This window comes from Armigeres subalbatus, chromosome 2 (assembly GCF_024139115.2).
Source record: "Armigeres subalbatus isolate Guangzhou_Male chromosome 2, GZ_Asu_2, whole genome shotgun sequence".
In the NCBI taxonomy this organism is placed as follows: Eukaryota; Metazoa; Arthropoda; class Insecta; order Diptera; family Culicidae; genus Armigeres; species Armigeres subalbatus.
Genome location: NC_085140.1, coordinates 353,395,279 through 353,411,377, shown reverse-complemented (window position 1 = coordinate 353,411,377; position 16,099 = coordinate 353,395,279). Strand labels below are relative to the sequence as shown.

Sequence of the window (16,099 nt, the reverse complement as noted above, 5' to 3'; positions counted from 1 at the left end):
CTTCGGTTGTTTTTTTAATATAATTATTTTCAGACCATTATCGCGAACCGTTGAAACGACTTTGTTGAGCCAGAATGTCACAAAATGACCATGACATCATGATATAACTTTAAATGGGGTATTATAGCAACATTTCAGAACACGGCTGTTCAAACCATAAACAGAGGGACAATCCAGTTGTTTATTTGCAACGTAGCATTGTTACATCAAAATTTGCTCAGGAATTTATCTCACCATGCGTTATATTAAAATTAATTAGTCGTATTATAATTTGAATTGTCATTCGTAAGTCGTAAGGTACGAGGACGAAGGACGAAGCGAATTCGAAATACATATCTGTAAAGTTTGTGTTTAAGTTAAAGTGTTGGAATTGAATGGGATAGTAATAATTCTCATTATGGCATGTGAAGTGAAGACGTTCCGCTGGAAAGTTCTAAATAATTTTCTATTTTTACAATTATTGATTTTTTTTCTTCTAATGTTCATCTTATTTGGAATAGTTATTGAATGTCATTATTGAATTGTATTTGTTTTAATTGTATTAGAATTATCCAGAAGTCACCTTAAAAAAGTTTCTCCAATCGTCGATAAAAGTTATATAATAGGTACTAGTCAAATTTCTTCTTCTTCTTCTTCTTATTGGCATTACATCCCCACACTGGGACAGAGCCGCCTCGCAGCTTAGTGTTCATTAAGCACTTCCACAGTTATTAACTGCGAGGTTTCTAAGCCAAGTTACCATTTTTGCATTCGTATATCATGAGGCTAACACGATGATACTTTTATGCCCAGGGAAGTCGAAACAATTTCCAATCCGAAAATTGTCTAGACCGGCACCGGGAATCGAACCCAGCCACCCTCAGCATGGTATTGCTTTGTAGCCGCGCGTCTTACCGCACGGCTAAGGAGGACCCCACTAGTCAAATTTGTTTAGACTAATATTGCAATGTTCGAGACTGTAGTGTATTCCTAGTCATCCACTAAGCTTCATTCCTAACATGGAGGAATTCCAGAAACTGCAGTTCAGCAACCTTTATGAAAGGTTAATGGTCTATTGCGAATAAATCAACCAAACAAATCCTTCGTTCCACTACAATCCATAAATCAGTCTGGCCGATGGGACAAAGAGACTTCGAACTATAAATCCGCACCATGAAAACGCCTGAACTTACATTCGCGTGTGTTTCAAATCGAAACAACATGGATACTAAACAGCCTGTCTGCATTTCGCCACCCATTCATTGCAGATATGCAATCATGGAAAATCCAATTGTGTACGGAGCACAAAATCATCGTTTCCAGTGGTAATTGAATATTTGAATTGTACACTGCATTGCATTGAATGGAACTGAAAAGGCACGGCGGCGCGACGTTTGGACTTTGATTTCTAATCAAATACATCCATACAGCTAGCATGATTTCAATCCATTCTTTATATTTACAATTACTTTCTGTTCGATGCTCATTCGAGATCACGATTTACGATTAACGACAAGCCAGGTTTAATTATTTAGAGCAGAAACACAAACCAATTGTGTTTGGATTTGCGAAAATTTGTGTTGAGAAGCGAATCAACCGACTGCACATTTTCTTCGAGTTTTGCAAAAGTTGTTGTCGCTGCGTCGCTCTAGCGACAGATCATCGTCAAGTATCGCAATGTAGTGAGGATAAACCATTCTTTATTGCACCTTACTGAAACGAAAAATAAATTATACCGCAAAACTTTATCTTCATCGTGTCAGGAAGCTGGTCAATAATGAGATACCATTCATTTTTTTATGTTTTTCATATCAAGTTTGATAATCGATACTTATGGCTCTATTTAGTTGATTGGAACGTTGAAAGAAATATACAAATGATTTGTTTTTAAATTGTAATAAACATTTAATAGTCATAAAAAATAATATTGTAATACAAATTTAAATAAGTATTTGAAGAAGTTGTACTAAAATTTCTTAAACTTTTCAATCATTGAACAATATGAATAATATTTTCCATTTAATTTACTTTGATATTCATTATTCATATTCTACCTATGACTATTATCAAAATGAGTGCTCATAGTCAACAATCGTCCATTTATTATCGGGTTGATATCCTCAAACCTATCTTCAGTGAAACGGTGCGAATAATCGGTGGTTCTGTACTGTATCAGTATTGCCTGCTCTTCCCTATCTGAACAGAACCGAGGAAAAGACGAATATTGAAATTGGCTTCATCACAGCATATCACTTGCACTTATTCGCTTAGCCGGGAGGGAAACGTTTTCCATTTCTCGCGAAAAGAGCGCTTTCTCATAAGGACAAACTGTTTAACTACAGACGGATGCTCGAAGCGGTACGATGGCATGTTATTTCAATCAATGCGGCTGCTGCGGCTGAACAAATCCGATCAATTGCCCCAAAACTGCCACGCTGAGTAGCGCTCACTATACCAAAAAGTTTTTGGTGCTTTTTTCTGCACCATCTTTACGAAGATGTTTAGGAATGGTGGAGCTGGATGCTAGATAGATTGCAAGATTATTTATATTGAATCTAAGGTCACTTAATATTACTAGGCTACACATAATGAGTTATAAATGAATTCATTCAACATTTCAGTGTTGAGCACCTGCAGCTATGAAAATATAATAACAATAGGTTTAAGCTTCCCAATTTTGTCTTGGACATTCAAGTGCGTGCCTTTTTAAACGACTGAAAAGAACGCTGAATGAGAAAAAAACATTTCTAATATTCTTCACATATTTTATCAATTTTCGTAACGGCCTAATGTCTAATTAAATTCGTTCTTGTGGTATTCTTGTGGCAAACACAATTGCATACTTTTGGTCATAGATCTTAAATTGATAAAAATGGGTCACTCAATAAACAAGAACAATGTAAAAAGGATTAATCTGATTATAAAACGTAATACCGCATTTGTACTAAGTACCCACCTCAAACACTGCCATATCAATTAAAAGTAATTTCACTGTTTTAATCGCTCGCATCATCATGGAGCAGACCATAAAAATGCACCCTCCAAGAGGTATAATCATGCCATTTGCATCGTAACGGAGACCAATTACCTACGGTGAAGAAATCGTACCTGTGATAGCTGATAACGCAAAAGAGACCCAATTTACCATCGCAGTCTGTCGGAAAGCTAACCAAAAGAACATTTACGCAAACAAACTTCACTCACCAAATGGTTTTCATCTGTTTACTTCCCTTGCAATTTAACCAGCAAAATGCTATCTCGGCGCTACCCATCTATACAGTTTTTTCGTTCCTCCTCCCACTTATTTAATCTAATTTGAAGATTTGTATGTATACTAACCGCTTTGTTTCTGCTGATTGCCCAAAAACAAAACAAAAAAACTAACCCCAACGTATTTCTCCAAGACCGAGCCTTTAATGTCGCTTACCTTTCCATAATTAATTCACTTTGTGTCCCTTCCCTTAGATCCCTGGATCCAGTTATATTCAGACCATTCTGGATCCTGGCTCATGTTTGTTTTGTTTTCCCCCCACTTCCCGTTTTCTTCAGATATATCTCTTCTTCAAAATAATTATCATTATATTATTCAACTAATTATACAATCCGTAATCGTTTATGCAAATCCCACCCGATTCGATCAGCCGTTCCGTTTTAATGTTTACGCTTCTCGTTTTTCCCTCGCTTCTTCGTATTCGAACACCAAATCGTGCGGTCCCCAGGTCCATCCTTGCGGTCGCTATCGCCACAACACGGTCGTGTTCATCCTGGCCAAGGAGTACAACCTGAAGAATCTGCGGACCATCCATCGGCTGGACCGGTTGACGTCGGGGCTGCTGCTGTTCGGGCGGAGTCCGAAAAAAGCCCGCCAGATGGAGCACCAGATCCGGAACCGACAGGTGCAGAAGGAGTACATCTGCCGGGTGGAGGGCGAGTTCCCAGAGTGAGTAATACGACTTTTCTTATGATTTACTAAAGGGTAAGGAGAAAAAAGATCTCCATTTTTACAATAGGAATTGTATAACGAAGAATCGAATCTATGATTGGGAGATAATTGTTAGAGTAATTAAAAAAGAAAATTTTCCCGAGGAAATTTCGAAGTATTTTTCGAGGAAATTCGGAAGAACTTTGTTAGGAAATTCCGGAAAATTTCCCGAGGAAATTCTGAAAAATTTCCCGTGGAAATTCCGAAGAATTTCCCGAGGAAATTCTGAAGAATTTCCCGAGAAATACCGAAGAATTTCCAGAGGAAATACCGAAGAATTTCCCGAGGAAATTCCGAAGAATTTCCCGAGGAAATTTCGAAGAATTTCCCGAGGAAATTCCGAAGAATTTCCTGAGGAAATTCCGAAGAATTTCCCGAGGAAATTTCGAAGAATTTCCCGAGGAAATTTGGAAGAATTTCCTGAGGAAATTCCGAAGAATTTCCCGAGGAAATTCCGAAGAATTTCGAGGAAATTTCGAAGAATTTCGAGGAAATTCCGAAGAATTTCGAGGATTCCGAAGAATTTCCCGAGGAAATTCCGAAGAATTTCCCGAGGAAATTCCGAAGAATTTCCCGAGGAAATTCCGAAGAATTTCCCCAGGAAATTCCGAAGAATTTCCCGAGTAAATTCCGAAGAATTTCCCGAGTAAATTCCGAAGAATTTCCCTAGTAAATTCCGAAGAATAAATTCCCGAATAAATTCCTAAGAATTTCCCGAGGAAATTCCAAAGAATTTCTCGAGGAAATTCCGAAGAATTTCCCGAGGAAATTCCGAAGAATTTCCCGAGGAAATTCCGAAGAATTTCCCGAGGAAATTCCGAAGAATTTCCCGAGGAAATTCCGAAGAAGTTCCGAAGAATTTCCCCAAAAAATTCCTAAGAATTTCTCGAGGAAATTCAGAAGAATTTTCCGAGGAGATTCCGAGCAATTTCCCGAGGAGTTTCCGAAGAATTTCCCGGGGAAAATCTGAAGAATTTCCTGGAGGAATTTTTCGCGGAATTACCCGAGGAAATTCCGAAGAATTTCCCAAGAAATTCTGAAGAGTTTCCCAAAGAAATTCCGCAGAATTTCCAAAGGATATTCTGAAGAATTTCCTAAGGAAATTCCGAAGAATTTCCCGAGGAAATTTCGAAAAGTTTTGCGAACAGTTTTCCGAGGAATGTCCGGAGAATTTCTCGAAGAAATTCCGAAGAATTTCCCGAGGAAATTTTGAAGAATTTCTCGAGGAAATACCGAAGAATTTTCCGAGCTAATTCCGAAGAATTTCCCGAGGGAATTCCGAAAAATTTCCCGAGGGAATTCCGAAAAATTTCCCGAGGAAATTCCGAAGAACTTCCCCAAAAAATTCCAAAGAATTTCTCGAGGAAATTCAGAAGAATTTTCCGAGGAAAATCCGAAGAATTTCCCTCGGAGATTCCGAGGAATTTCCCGAGGAGTTTCCGAAGAATTTACCGGGAAAATTCCGAAGAATTTTCTGGAGGAATTTTTCGCGGAATTACCCGAGAAAATTTCGAAGAATTTCCCAAGAAGTTCTGAAGAGTTTCCCGAAGAAATTCCGAAAAGTTTTGCGAACAGTTTTCCGAGGAATGTCCGAAGATTTTCTCGAAGAAATTCCGAAGAATTTCCCTCGGAGATTCCGAGGAATTTCCCGAGGAGTTTCCGAAGAATTTACCGGGAAAATTCCGAAGAATTTTCTGGAGGATTTTTTCGCGGAATTACCCGAGGAAATTTCGAAGAATTTCCCAAGAAGTTCTGAAGAGTTTCCCGACGAAATTCCGAAAAGTTTTGCGAACAGTCTTCCGAGGAATGTCCGAAGAATTCCTCGAAGAAATTCCGAAGAATTTCCCGAGGAAATTTCGAAGAATTTCTCGAGGAAATACCGAAGAATTTCCCAAGGAAATTCCGAAGAATTTCCCAAGGAAATTCCGAAGAATTTTCCAAGAAACTTTTCCGAAGAATTTCAAGGAAATTCCGAAGAATTTCCCCCAGGAAATTCCGAGGAATCTCCCCAGGAAATTCCGAAGAATTTCCCCAGGAAGTTTTGCCGAAAAATTTCCCTAGGAAATTCCGAAGAATTTCCCAGGAAATCGAGAAGAATTTCGCGAGGAAATTCCGAAGAATTTCCCAGGAAATTCGAAGAATTTCCCAAGGAAATTCGAAGAATTTCCAAGGAAATTCCGAAGAATTTCCCAAGGAAATTCGAAGAATTTCCTGAGGAAATTCGAAGAATTTCCCAAGGAAATTCCGAAGAATTTCCCAAGGAAATTCCGAAGAATTTCCCAAGGAAATTCCGAAGAATTTCAAGGAAATTCGAAGAATTTCCCAAGGAAATTCCGAAGAATTTCCCAAGGAAATTCCAAGAATTTCCGAGGAAATTCCGAGAATTTCCTGAGAAATTCCGAAGAATTTCCACCAGGAAATTCCGAAGAATTTCCACCAGGAAATTCGAAGAATTTCAGGAAATTCCGAAGAATTTCCCAAGGAAATTCCGAAGAATTTCCACCAGGAAATTCCGAAGAATTTCCACCAGGAAATTCCGGAGAATTTCCCAAGGAAATTCGAAGAATTTCCCAAGGAAATTCCGAACAATTTCCAAGGAATTTCGAAGAATTTCCCAAGGAAATTTCGAAGAATTTCCCAAGGAAATTTCGAAGAATTTCCCAAGGAAATTCCGAAGAATTTCCCAAGGAAATTCCGAAGAATTTCCCAAGGAAATTCCGAAGAATTTCCCAAGGAAATTTCGAAGAATTTCCCAAGGAAATTTCGAAGAATTTCCCAAGGAAATTCCGAAGAATTTCCCAAGGAAATTCCGAAGAATTTCCCAAGGAAATTTCGAAGAATTTCCCAAGGAAATTTCGAAGAATTTCCCGAGGAAATCGAAGAATTTCCCAAGGAAATTCCGAAGAATTTCCCAAGGAAATTCCGAAGAATTTCCCAGAAATTTCTGAAGAGAATTTCCCAAAGAAATTCCGAAGAATTTCCAAAGGATATTCCAAGAATTTCAAGGAAATTCCAAAGAATTTCCCAGGAAATTCGAAGAATTTTCAAGGAAATTCCGAAGATTTTCCAAAGGAAATTCCAAGGATTTCCAAAGGAAATTCCAAAGAATTTCCCAAGAAAATTTCGAAGCTTTCTATTTTGTTTTTGGAAGCCCAAGTTTCCTCGGGAAATCTGTGGGATACTCTTTCCAATTTTCTTTGGAAATTCTTTCGCATTTTCTCCAAAAATGCTCTGCTTCATAAAAATATTTCGAATATCTTTCGCGAGAAATTTCGATTTTCTGCAGGAAGTTATGTAGAAATCTTTGGAAAATTCTTTCGAATTTCCTGACGATTTTTGTTTTGATTTTCTCCTGTTAATTCTTTAAAATTTAATACTTCGGAATTTTCTCGGAAAATACTAATTCCTTCAAAAATTTCTCACGTCGATTAAAATTGGTAGGATTCAAAATTATTCAATAGCGTTTTATCACAACATTCTACGTTTAACTTTTAGATTAGAAATTCCTAAGAAATCCGTGGGTATTCCGAAAAAAAAATCCTGTGTTTCCTGGAGGAATTTTTTTAGAAATTTCGAAAAGAATCTTCTGAAAAATCCGACGCATTTTTGAGGAAATTCTAAAGAAAGAATTTTCCCGAGGAAGTTCCAAAGAGTTTTCCTAACAGTTTTCCCAACAGATTGTCCGAAGAATTTCCCGAAGAAATTCCGAAGAATTTCCCAAGGAAATTCCGAAGAATTTCCCAAGGAAATTCCGAAGAATTTTCCAAGGAAATTCCGAAGAATTTCCCTAGGAAATTCCGAAGAATTTCTCTAGGAAATTTCGAAGAATTTCCCAAGGAAATTCCGAAGAATTTCCCGAGAAAATTCCGAAGAATTTCCCAAGAAATTCGAAGAATTTCCAAGGAAATTCGAAGAATTTCCCAAGGAAATTCCGAAGAATTTCCAAGGAAATTCCGAAGAATTTCCAAGGAAATTCGAAGAATTTCCCAAGGAAATTCCGAAGAATTTCCCAAGGAAATTCCGAAGAATTTCCCAAGGAAATTCCGAAGAATTTCCAAGGAAATTCGAAGAATTTCCAAGGAAATTCGAAGAATTTCCCAAGGAAATTCCGAAGAATTTCAAGGAAATTCGAAGAATTTCCCAAGGAAATCTGAAGAATTTCCCAAGGAAATTCCGAAGAATTTCCTGAGGAAATTCCGAAGAATTTCGAGGAAATTCCGAAGAATTTCCGAGAAATTCCGAATTTCCGAGAAATTTCAAGATTTCCGAGAAATTCCAAGAGAATTTCGAGGAAATTCCAAGAGTTTCCTTGAAATTCTGAAGAATTTCCGAGAAAATTCTGAAGAATTTTCAAGGTAATTCTGAAGTATTTTTCGTGGAAATTCCGAAAAAAAATTCAAGTTAATACCAAAGTATTTGCAGAGTAAATTCCAAAGTATTTTCGAGGAAAATTCCATTTTCGAGGAAATTTCGAAAAAAATCCAAGGATATTCGAAGAATTTCCCGAGAAAGTTCTGATGAATTTCCCAAAGAATTTACCCAACAAACTCCGATTTTTTTCATTAAATTAAAAATTAAAAAAACTCGGAAAAATTCTTAAGAATTTTCCGAAGAATTCCCAAAGATTTTTTTAAGGAAATTCCACATAATTTCCCAAAGAATCTCCAAAAAATGTCCCGTATATAATATCAAGAATTTTCTTGATAACTTTCTTCCGAATTTTCTTGGCAGTTTTTCCCGAACTTCCTCGTTCTTCTGAAAATTCTTCCGGAATACTTCTGGAAATCTTTTTGAAATTCTTATGAATTTGTTTCAAAATTTCAGTGTTTCAGACAGTGTTTATTCTTTTTCATCGTGAGATTTTTATAATCATTTTTCTTTTGGGATCATATATGACCCCTTGGGCCTGCAAGGTGTCTCATCGGTATATTTTCCTCATGGAGCTTGAGGTAGGGTTAGTAATGACTATAACATTTTTGCTCTTCCGTCAGGTTACTAACCTACGTCCTTATTTAGCGAATTCAGTAGGCATGCCGAAGATTGAATTCCGGAACCAATTTTCGCCCAGCAGCAGCGGGCCTAAGTCTCATTATCCCACTATTATAGAACCCCCCCACCAACATCCACCCAGCGGCATGTATCCGTTCCTCCCATATGGAGGCAGAAAACTGTAACGTCGCTTCCGGAGAGATGCTGTCTTGCGCCTAGAAAGATACAAAGCGTCCTAGAAAAATCAATTTCATTACCCTAGAAAGATACATCCCTTCCCGATCCCTGTTGAGTGCATCACCCGTGCCTCTCCGTTCCCAAGAATGCTGACGCCCGACCGGCGAACGACGGGAAGCACAGCGAGATTGGTTCAATTAAAAGCAACATGTATTGGATTTTTATCGGGATAATTTAATTACCCATACTGCTTTACCAATTTGGAAGCCTTTTACTGTGCTCTCTAGGGTAAGTGCTCTCATATCGGTTCGATGTTCCGAATTAATTTATCAGTTCATTTCGAACTCAATTATGTACAAAATTTCTGCACCGTAAATGCAACATTGATGGAAGAGGTATTTGTTCATCTTCAGTTTCATTGTTCCACAATTCAATGAAATGTTCAAGCATATTAACAACAATTAGAAATAAAGCCGCAATAGTCCGTTTTAGGCTATATTGCCTTAGTCGAGCATTGAAGCGTAGGTGCTTCCATAGTACACACATGATATCCCTACAGGCTGCTACGTCACGCTTGGTTTGAAAGACATGAGATGAGACGAAGCCGGGTATTACCCTCGGAGCTTTTACATACCCGTGGGAAGTCCCTCTTCATACGAGAGTTGGGATGCGAAAGCGTGTGCGTGCATTCCGGATGTTCTTCGGGCTGGGAAAGTGGGAGACAGGGGAGCATTCTGGTATTTTACCCAGTTCTAAAGCGATATCATCGAGCCCGGCTGATGCTCTGTGAAAATAATAATAATAAAATGGAAAGCATTCCCGAGCCAAACTTGAGAATCTAGAAATTTTAGGTTGTGAAACTGAATTCCTAGTAACATGGTTTGTCATCGATTTTGGCTTATTCGTATTTTAAAACACAATTTTACACGAAAGAGTTTAAAATTATTCAGATACTTATGATATTCGCTTTTCTTCGGGATGCTACATACATCTTTTTGAAACCAGCAGCAACTGCTTGCCACTTGTTTGTGGGCGTAAAGATGGAAAGCTCCGAAAAAAAGGAAAAAAGGCTTAACATGATGGGTTGGTAGGGTGAAGAATGATGGCGGCTGATTTGTTTACTTGTTGGAAATAGTGACTTTGAAATGAGTTGAATCAGACTAATGGAATTCAGTCTGGCGGCAGTGAACTGTGATGTCGTAGCTGTGGATGCTGGCATATGTTTCCCCATATATCAGATTGCATGTTCGCTATTCTTTTTGCCATAGCAGCAAATGAAACCCACCCTCCATATCTGTAAAAGCGCCCAAAGAGTTTCAAGGATGAATTTGTGTGGCCACTTGTTGTATAACTTACCATTTAATTAGTTATCTTTGATTTATCAAAATTATGAACAAATATTAAAAGATGACTGGAAAATTATGAGACTTCAAGAAATACTGTCAAAAGTATAGGAACTACCTAAAAAATAGAATAACAGAATCTAGCGTATTTTTTATGAATAAAAAACTTTCAGTGTTTCCAAATATTGGAAATTCAAAGGAGATTATATTTTAGATTTTTAATTACAAAATTCCTTTTTTTCCTTTGATATACAACAAAAATTTGACAGACGTTGGCAGCTCTAAATCTATCGGCGCCAATTAATCAAGACAACAAAAAAATTGGAGATTACTCATTTGCAAATTGCATTAGTTCACCGTCCAATAATCAATTCCATTCATTCTGTTTTCCGATTTTTCAGTGGCATCATTGAATGCAAAGAACCGATTGAAGTGGTGAGCTACAAAATCGGTGTCTGCAAGGTTTCAGCAAAGGGTAAAGAATGCACCACCACCTTCCAGAAGCTGGGCTACAATGGCACCAGCAGCGTTGTTCTGTGCAAGCCCCTAACCGGCCGCATGCACCAAATCCGGGTCCATTTGCAGTATCTGGGTAAGATAGAAAATCAAGTGTGTCCGTCGAGGATACATTTTATTGATAATAAATATCATCGCTTCCGTCTGCAGGGTACCCCGTGGTAAACGACCCACTTTACAACCACGAGGTGTTCGGCCCTGCCAAGGGGCGAGGCGGCGACATCGGAGGCAAAAGCGATGAACAACTGGTGAAAGATCTTATCAACATCCATAATGCGGAAAATTGGCTCGGAATTGACGGCGACTCGGAACTGTCCATGTTCAAACCGATGAAGAACGACTTGGAGGATGGCAAGGGTAGGACTTTCTCTAATAATGCTTTGGCTTTCTAATCTGGCTAACAATTACAATCTTTCGCCCTTTATCTCCTTTCCGATTTTGGCACAGGACCAATTTTAAGTGACGACGACTCGGAGAGTGTGTCCCGCGAAGCTTCACCCTGCTCGGAAAGCCCCCGGCCAGTGTCGCTGGGCAGCGAGAGCCCCAACGAGAACATGTGTGCCTCGATCCTGACGCCGAACACGCTGAACGTCGTCGGCAGTGTCCACACCGGTAGCAGCAATAGCAGTTCCACGGCGCTCAACACTCGGCTGCAGTCGCAAAAGGTAATTAAACATGGTGCAGATGCTGTATGTAGTGGCGAAGATTCATGCATATGCTCTTGACCCCCATCGTCGTCGGTGTCAATATTATGTAACTAGAGTGTGCATCGGCAATGCTGGTAATGTATTTTAACACGCTAATTGATTCGAAAGTCGTAGTATCTTTATTGCAAAAGGCTTTCAGCATTTGTATCTTTATTCTATTTGACAATTTCCAACAATATAATCAAATGTAACCGAAGAAGATTGCCTAATTTTAGTATTTTTTTTATACTAAATTAAAGAGTAAGTTCATTAATCAGTATTTGGTGTTTTGATCATTTTCGACTAATTTACCGTTTTTGGAATATATCTTGCTATAGCTTTCGATTGCAATTGACGCCCGCAAAACATAGTTAAGTCATCGACAAATACTGTGACTAGCTCGGTTGAATAACCGAACTTCACTATCCTATGCAAAATTTTACTATAAATAATTCCTGGAAGTTTTGACTGTTTATTATTGAGCACTGAATCCGTTTGAAGTGAATTCTCCGACAATATTTACCCCTCTCCTGCTCATGTTGTTTGTAAAGCATAATAAAATGTTACACCTTTTTAACCTTAATTTTTCAACAAAAAGAGATAAATATTTGGCACATATTTTGGTTTAATTGGACTGTTTATATAATGAAACTTGTATCAATATAGTGAAACTTTTGACAATTAAGAAACTGTCGATTTGCAAAAATATGTTTTGTGTTCTGTTATTTTTTTTTTTTTCATTTCTGTCAACCTTACGTTGTTGATTTATAAGTGAAAAAAGTCTGAAGTTCTTTCAATTCTAACGTTTGGTCTATGTGCAACAAGAATATGTAGAGTTGATCTTAGATTGTCGTTTCAAAATTACTCGATGAATACCGATGACTACTTCCTGTGGCTGTGCTGTAAATTATCTTATGTATTGGGCGGGGAGAAAAAACGTTTTTCTCCATCTTGGTATTTCCGCCCTTGTCAATATTGTTCGAACCGATTCCCCTGCCGAAGAAGTGGTTGCATTGGCTTGAAAAAAGGAAGCACACAGCTGGATGACACAGCCTACGTGTTTCCGTCATGCACGAACAGTGATATTTAAATTGAATTCACATTTTGATCAACTTGCTGGTTGATTACCAAAAGCGATTTTCTTATTTCAAATTTGACAGTCAGAAGTCTGTTTCTAAGCATATTCAACTCGCAGTGAAACAATCTATCATTATTGCATATATAATCTGTTATGAGTGGTGCTGACGGATATAGTATTTAGGATCGTTATATTTCGAACACTCAGATAATGTCCAATAAATTAGTCACCAATTCATCAATTTGGATGACAGCTGAAACATGCTAAACGAAAGCACATTAAGCGAATAGTTTAGCTGTCATGTAAATGGTTCGTATCAGTGGTTTTTAAATTTAAAAAAAAACACATAGGAAGTTCAGCGTCCGAAATTTAACGTGGACAGGCTTTAATTGAAGCTAGATGAAATAATCATCGATCTTAGTTGTCGCCAATGAAATCAAGCTCCCAGCGAAACTAATATAATTGGTCACTAGCTGACCTTGCATCAGCATCGACAATCACCATTATACCGTTGGCCGTTTAACCCCGTTGGGTAGTGTAGAAGTAATATAAAATCGATAAAGAGAAATCAGTTACACCCTTATGGTACTATGTGCGTGAATTATAGCTTTTCACGGTTTTGAGAGAGTGAAAAGGAAGTTTATGTTTTTCTAATGAAAATGAAAAAAAATTGTATATCTTTTTTGTAAAAACTTTATTACTGCTATTGAAATTAAAAATAGGGTTTGATTAGGAAATATGATGAATGTACTGACGAATAGAATTAAACATCTTTTGAGAAAAACAAATTGCAGATACTGCCAGCTGAGCTTTCAATTATCGATTGAAGCTTTTTGGCCTTCTTTGTCACCTTCCTTTTAAATATATTTATTATCGGCTCCACTGCCATTTTCCGAATGAATAAAGCATTTTACATTATGCAAAATGATATATTTCAATAAAACTGAACACACTGATGGAAATTATTGAATTCTTTCAGCGGAATGTCGTCACCTGTCATGTACTATTCCATTTAATTCCAACACGTTGTAATCTTAACTAATTCGTGTTTTTCGACCTGTTTTGAATGGGGAACTTAGACTTCATGCTTTGCTTAATGCCAAAAAAAATCCCAAAAATGTCTGAATTGCAGTCGATCCATCATTATACTTTTAGGCATATTTCTTTGGAATTTACTTCAGAAGTTGCTTCGGAATTTTTTCCACAAATTTCTTAGAGTATTCATCTAGGTGATATTTCAATAATTTATCTAACAGGTCGTTCAGGAAACTCTCCAGACATTTTTTCGTAAAAAAATACTTCTAGGAATTAACTCGGTTAGTCATCTAGAAACTCTTTCAGGTGTACCTTCAAAAGCTCCTCCAGGAATTCCATCGTAAATTCTCCCAGTGATTTATTACAAATATCCTCAAGGAATTTCTTGTAAAAAAATCTTCAGAAATGTATCTAGAAATACAGTGAAATAAATTATTCTTCTTCTTCTTCAATGGCTCCACATTCCAAATGGAACTTGACCTGCTTTTCAACTTTTTCTATTAGCATTTCCAAACACTATACCCAGGGTGTCGAAAAAGTTTCCAATCCGAAAACAACCTCGACCGGACCGAGAATTGAACTCGCCATCTCCGGATTGGCAATCCTATGCCTTTGCTCGCAAGGCTACTGGAGAGAAATAAAAGATTAGAAGTGAGAAGTTAGAAGGAGAAATTCGGAGTGAGAAGTGAATAGAGAGAAGTGAAAAGTAACAAGTGAAAAGTGAGAAGTGAAAAGTAAGTAAGTAAGTAATGAAAAGTGAGAAGTGAAAAGAAAAAATGAAAAGTGATAATTGAGAAATGAGAAATCAGTGAGATATGAGAAGTAATAAGTGAGAAGTAAAAATAAAAAAATGAAAAGTGAGAGGTGTGAAGTCAAAAGTGAGATGTGCGAAGCATGAAATAATAGTGAGAAATGAAAAGTTAAAAGTAAGAAGTGAGAATTGAAGTGAGAAGTGAGTAGAAGAGAGTGAGAAATTAGAATTGTGAAATTTGAAATGCGAAACAGTAGTGAAAAGTAAAAACTTAGAAGTTGAAAATAAGAAGTGATAAGTGTGAAAAGAGAAGTAAGAAGTGATACATAAGAAGTTACGAGTGAATAGTGAGAAGTGAAAAATGTGAAGAGAGAAGAAAGCAGTAAGTAGTCAATGTGAGAAATTAGGAGTGAGAAGGGAGTAGTAGGAGAAGTGAGGACCGAGGAACGATAGGGAAGAAACCCGATTCTTTCTTCTTCCTTCTTTCTGTCTTATAGCTCTCCACTCACTTCTCACTACTCAACAACTTGCTTCTAACTCCTTGCTTCTGTTTATCTTACTACTCACATCGTACTTTGCCCTTCGTAACTTTCAAATCTCACTTTTCACTACTCATTTCTCACCACTCACTTCTCATTTCTCACTTTCCACTACACACATGTTACAGCACGCATCTCACTATTCAATACTCACTTCCGTTTCTTACTGCTTACTTTTCACTACTTTTTACTTATTTCGAACATCCCATTTCGCGCTGCTCACTATTCTTTTCGAACATCTTACCCTTACTTCACTTAATAGGAAAACAAATTTCAACTATTTGACCAAATGGTATTCGGCCAAATATAAATGTGTTCCTGTCTCTATACCTCCCTAACTCGATGGTCGCTATCGAGTAAGGGAGAGCTCACTGTACTACCTGCAGAATATTTACAGGGATTTTTTTTAAATCACTTAAAACAAATTCTTAACATTTTCTTAGAAACTACTTCGGAATTTCCTTCATTCCATTCATTCTTCCAGGTATTTCATAAGAAATTCCAATCCCTCGACTCGCATAATTCTTCCAAAATTTTCTTCTGGGACTCACGAAAGAATTTCCGATATTCTTCAATTTCTTCTTCAAGAATTCCTTACAAATTTCCACCAAAATTTTTTTTGGGAAATTCCAAGGAAATGACTTCTCCAGAAATTTATTAGTAGATAGATATTCGAAAAATAAAAGAAGGAGTTCTTAAAATTCCATCGAAATTTTCCTAAGGAATCCCTTCAAAAATTCATATAGGAAAAGCTTGAAATAAAATCTTAAGGAATCCTTGCATCTTGAGTATTCCTTTAGATTTTTTTTCGGAAATTTATTCTGCATTTAATGAAATTTCAACAATAGCTTCAAAAATTCTTTTCGAATGATCCGGAAATTACTTTAAAACTTCTTTCTGAAATTGCTTCTGGAAATTCCTTTGAAATTTCCTTTAGAAACTCTTTCGGAAATTCCATTAGTAGTTATTTCCTTTTAAATTATTTAATATATTTCTACAAAAATTCTTCCAACAAACTTTACGG

The 16,099-nt window shown here is 37.2% G+C and overlaps 1 protein-coding gene across 2 annotated transcripts in view; it reads left to right on the top strand.

Moving 5' to 3' along the window:
- LOC134212934 (pseudouridylate synthase RPUSD2) overlaps nucleotides 1-16,099 on the top strand; it is a 454,550-nt gene that overhangs the window by 399,400 nt on the left and 39,051 nt on the right. For both annotated transcript variants that reach the window (XM_062691287.1, XM_062691286.1), the window contains exons 6-9: nucleotides 3,699-3,919; nucleotides 10,872-11,062; nucleotides 11,137-11,343; nucleotides 11,434-11,651. In XM_062691287.1, coding sequence (XP_062547271.1) covers nucleotides 3,699-3,919; nucleotides 10,872-11,062; nucleotides 11,137-11,343; nucleotides 11,434-11,651 — 837 coding nt within the window. The remainder of the gene's footprint in view (nucleotides 1-3,698; nucleotides 3,920-10,871; nucleotides 11,063-11,136; nucleotides 11,344-11,433; nucleotides 11,652-16,099) is intronic.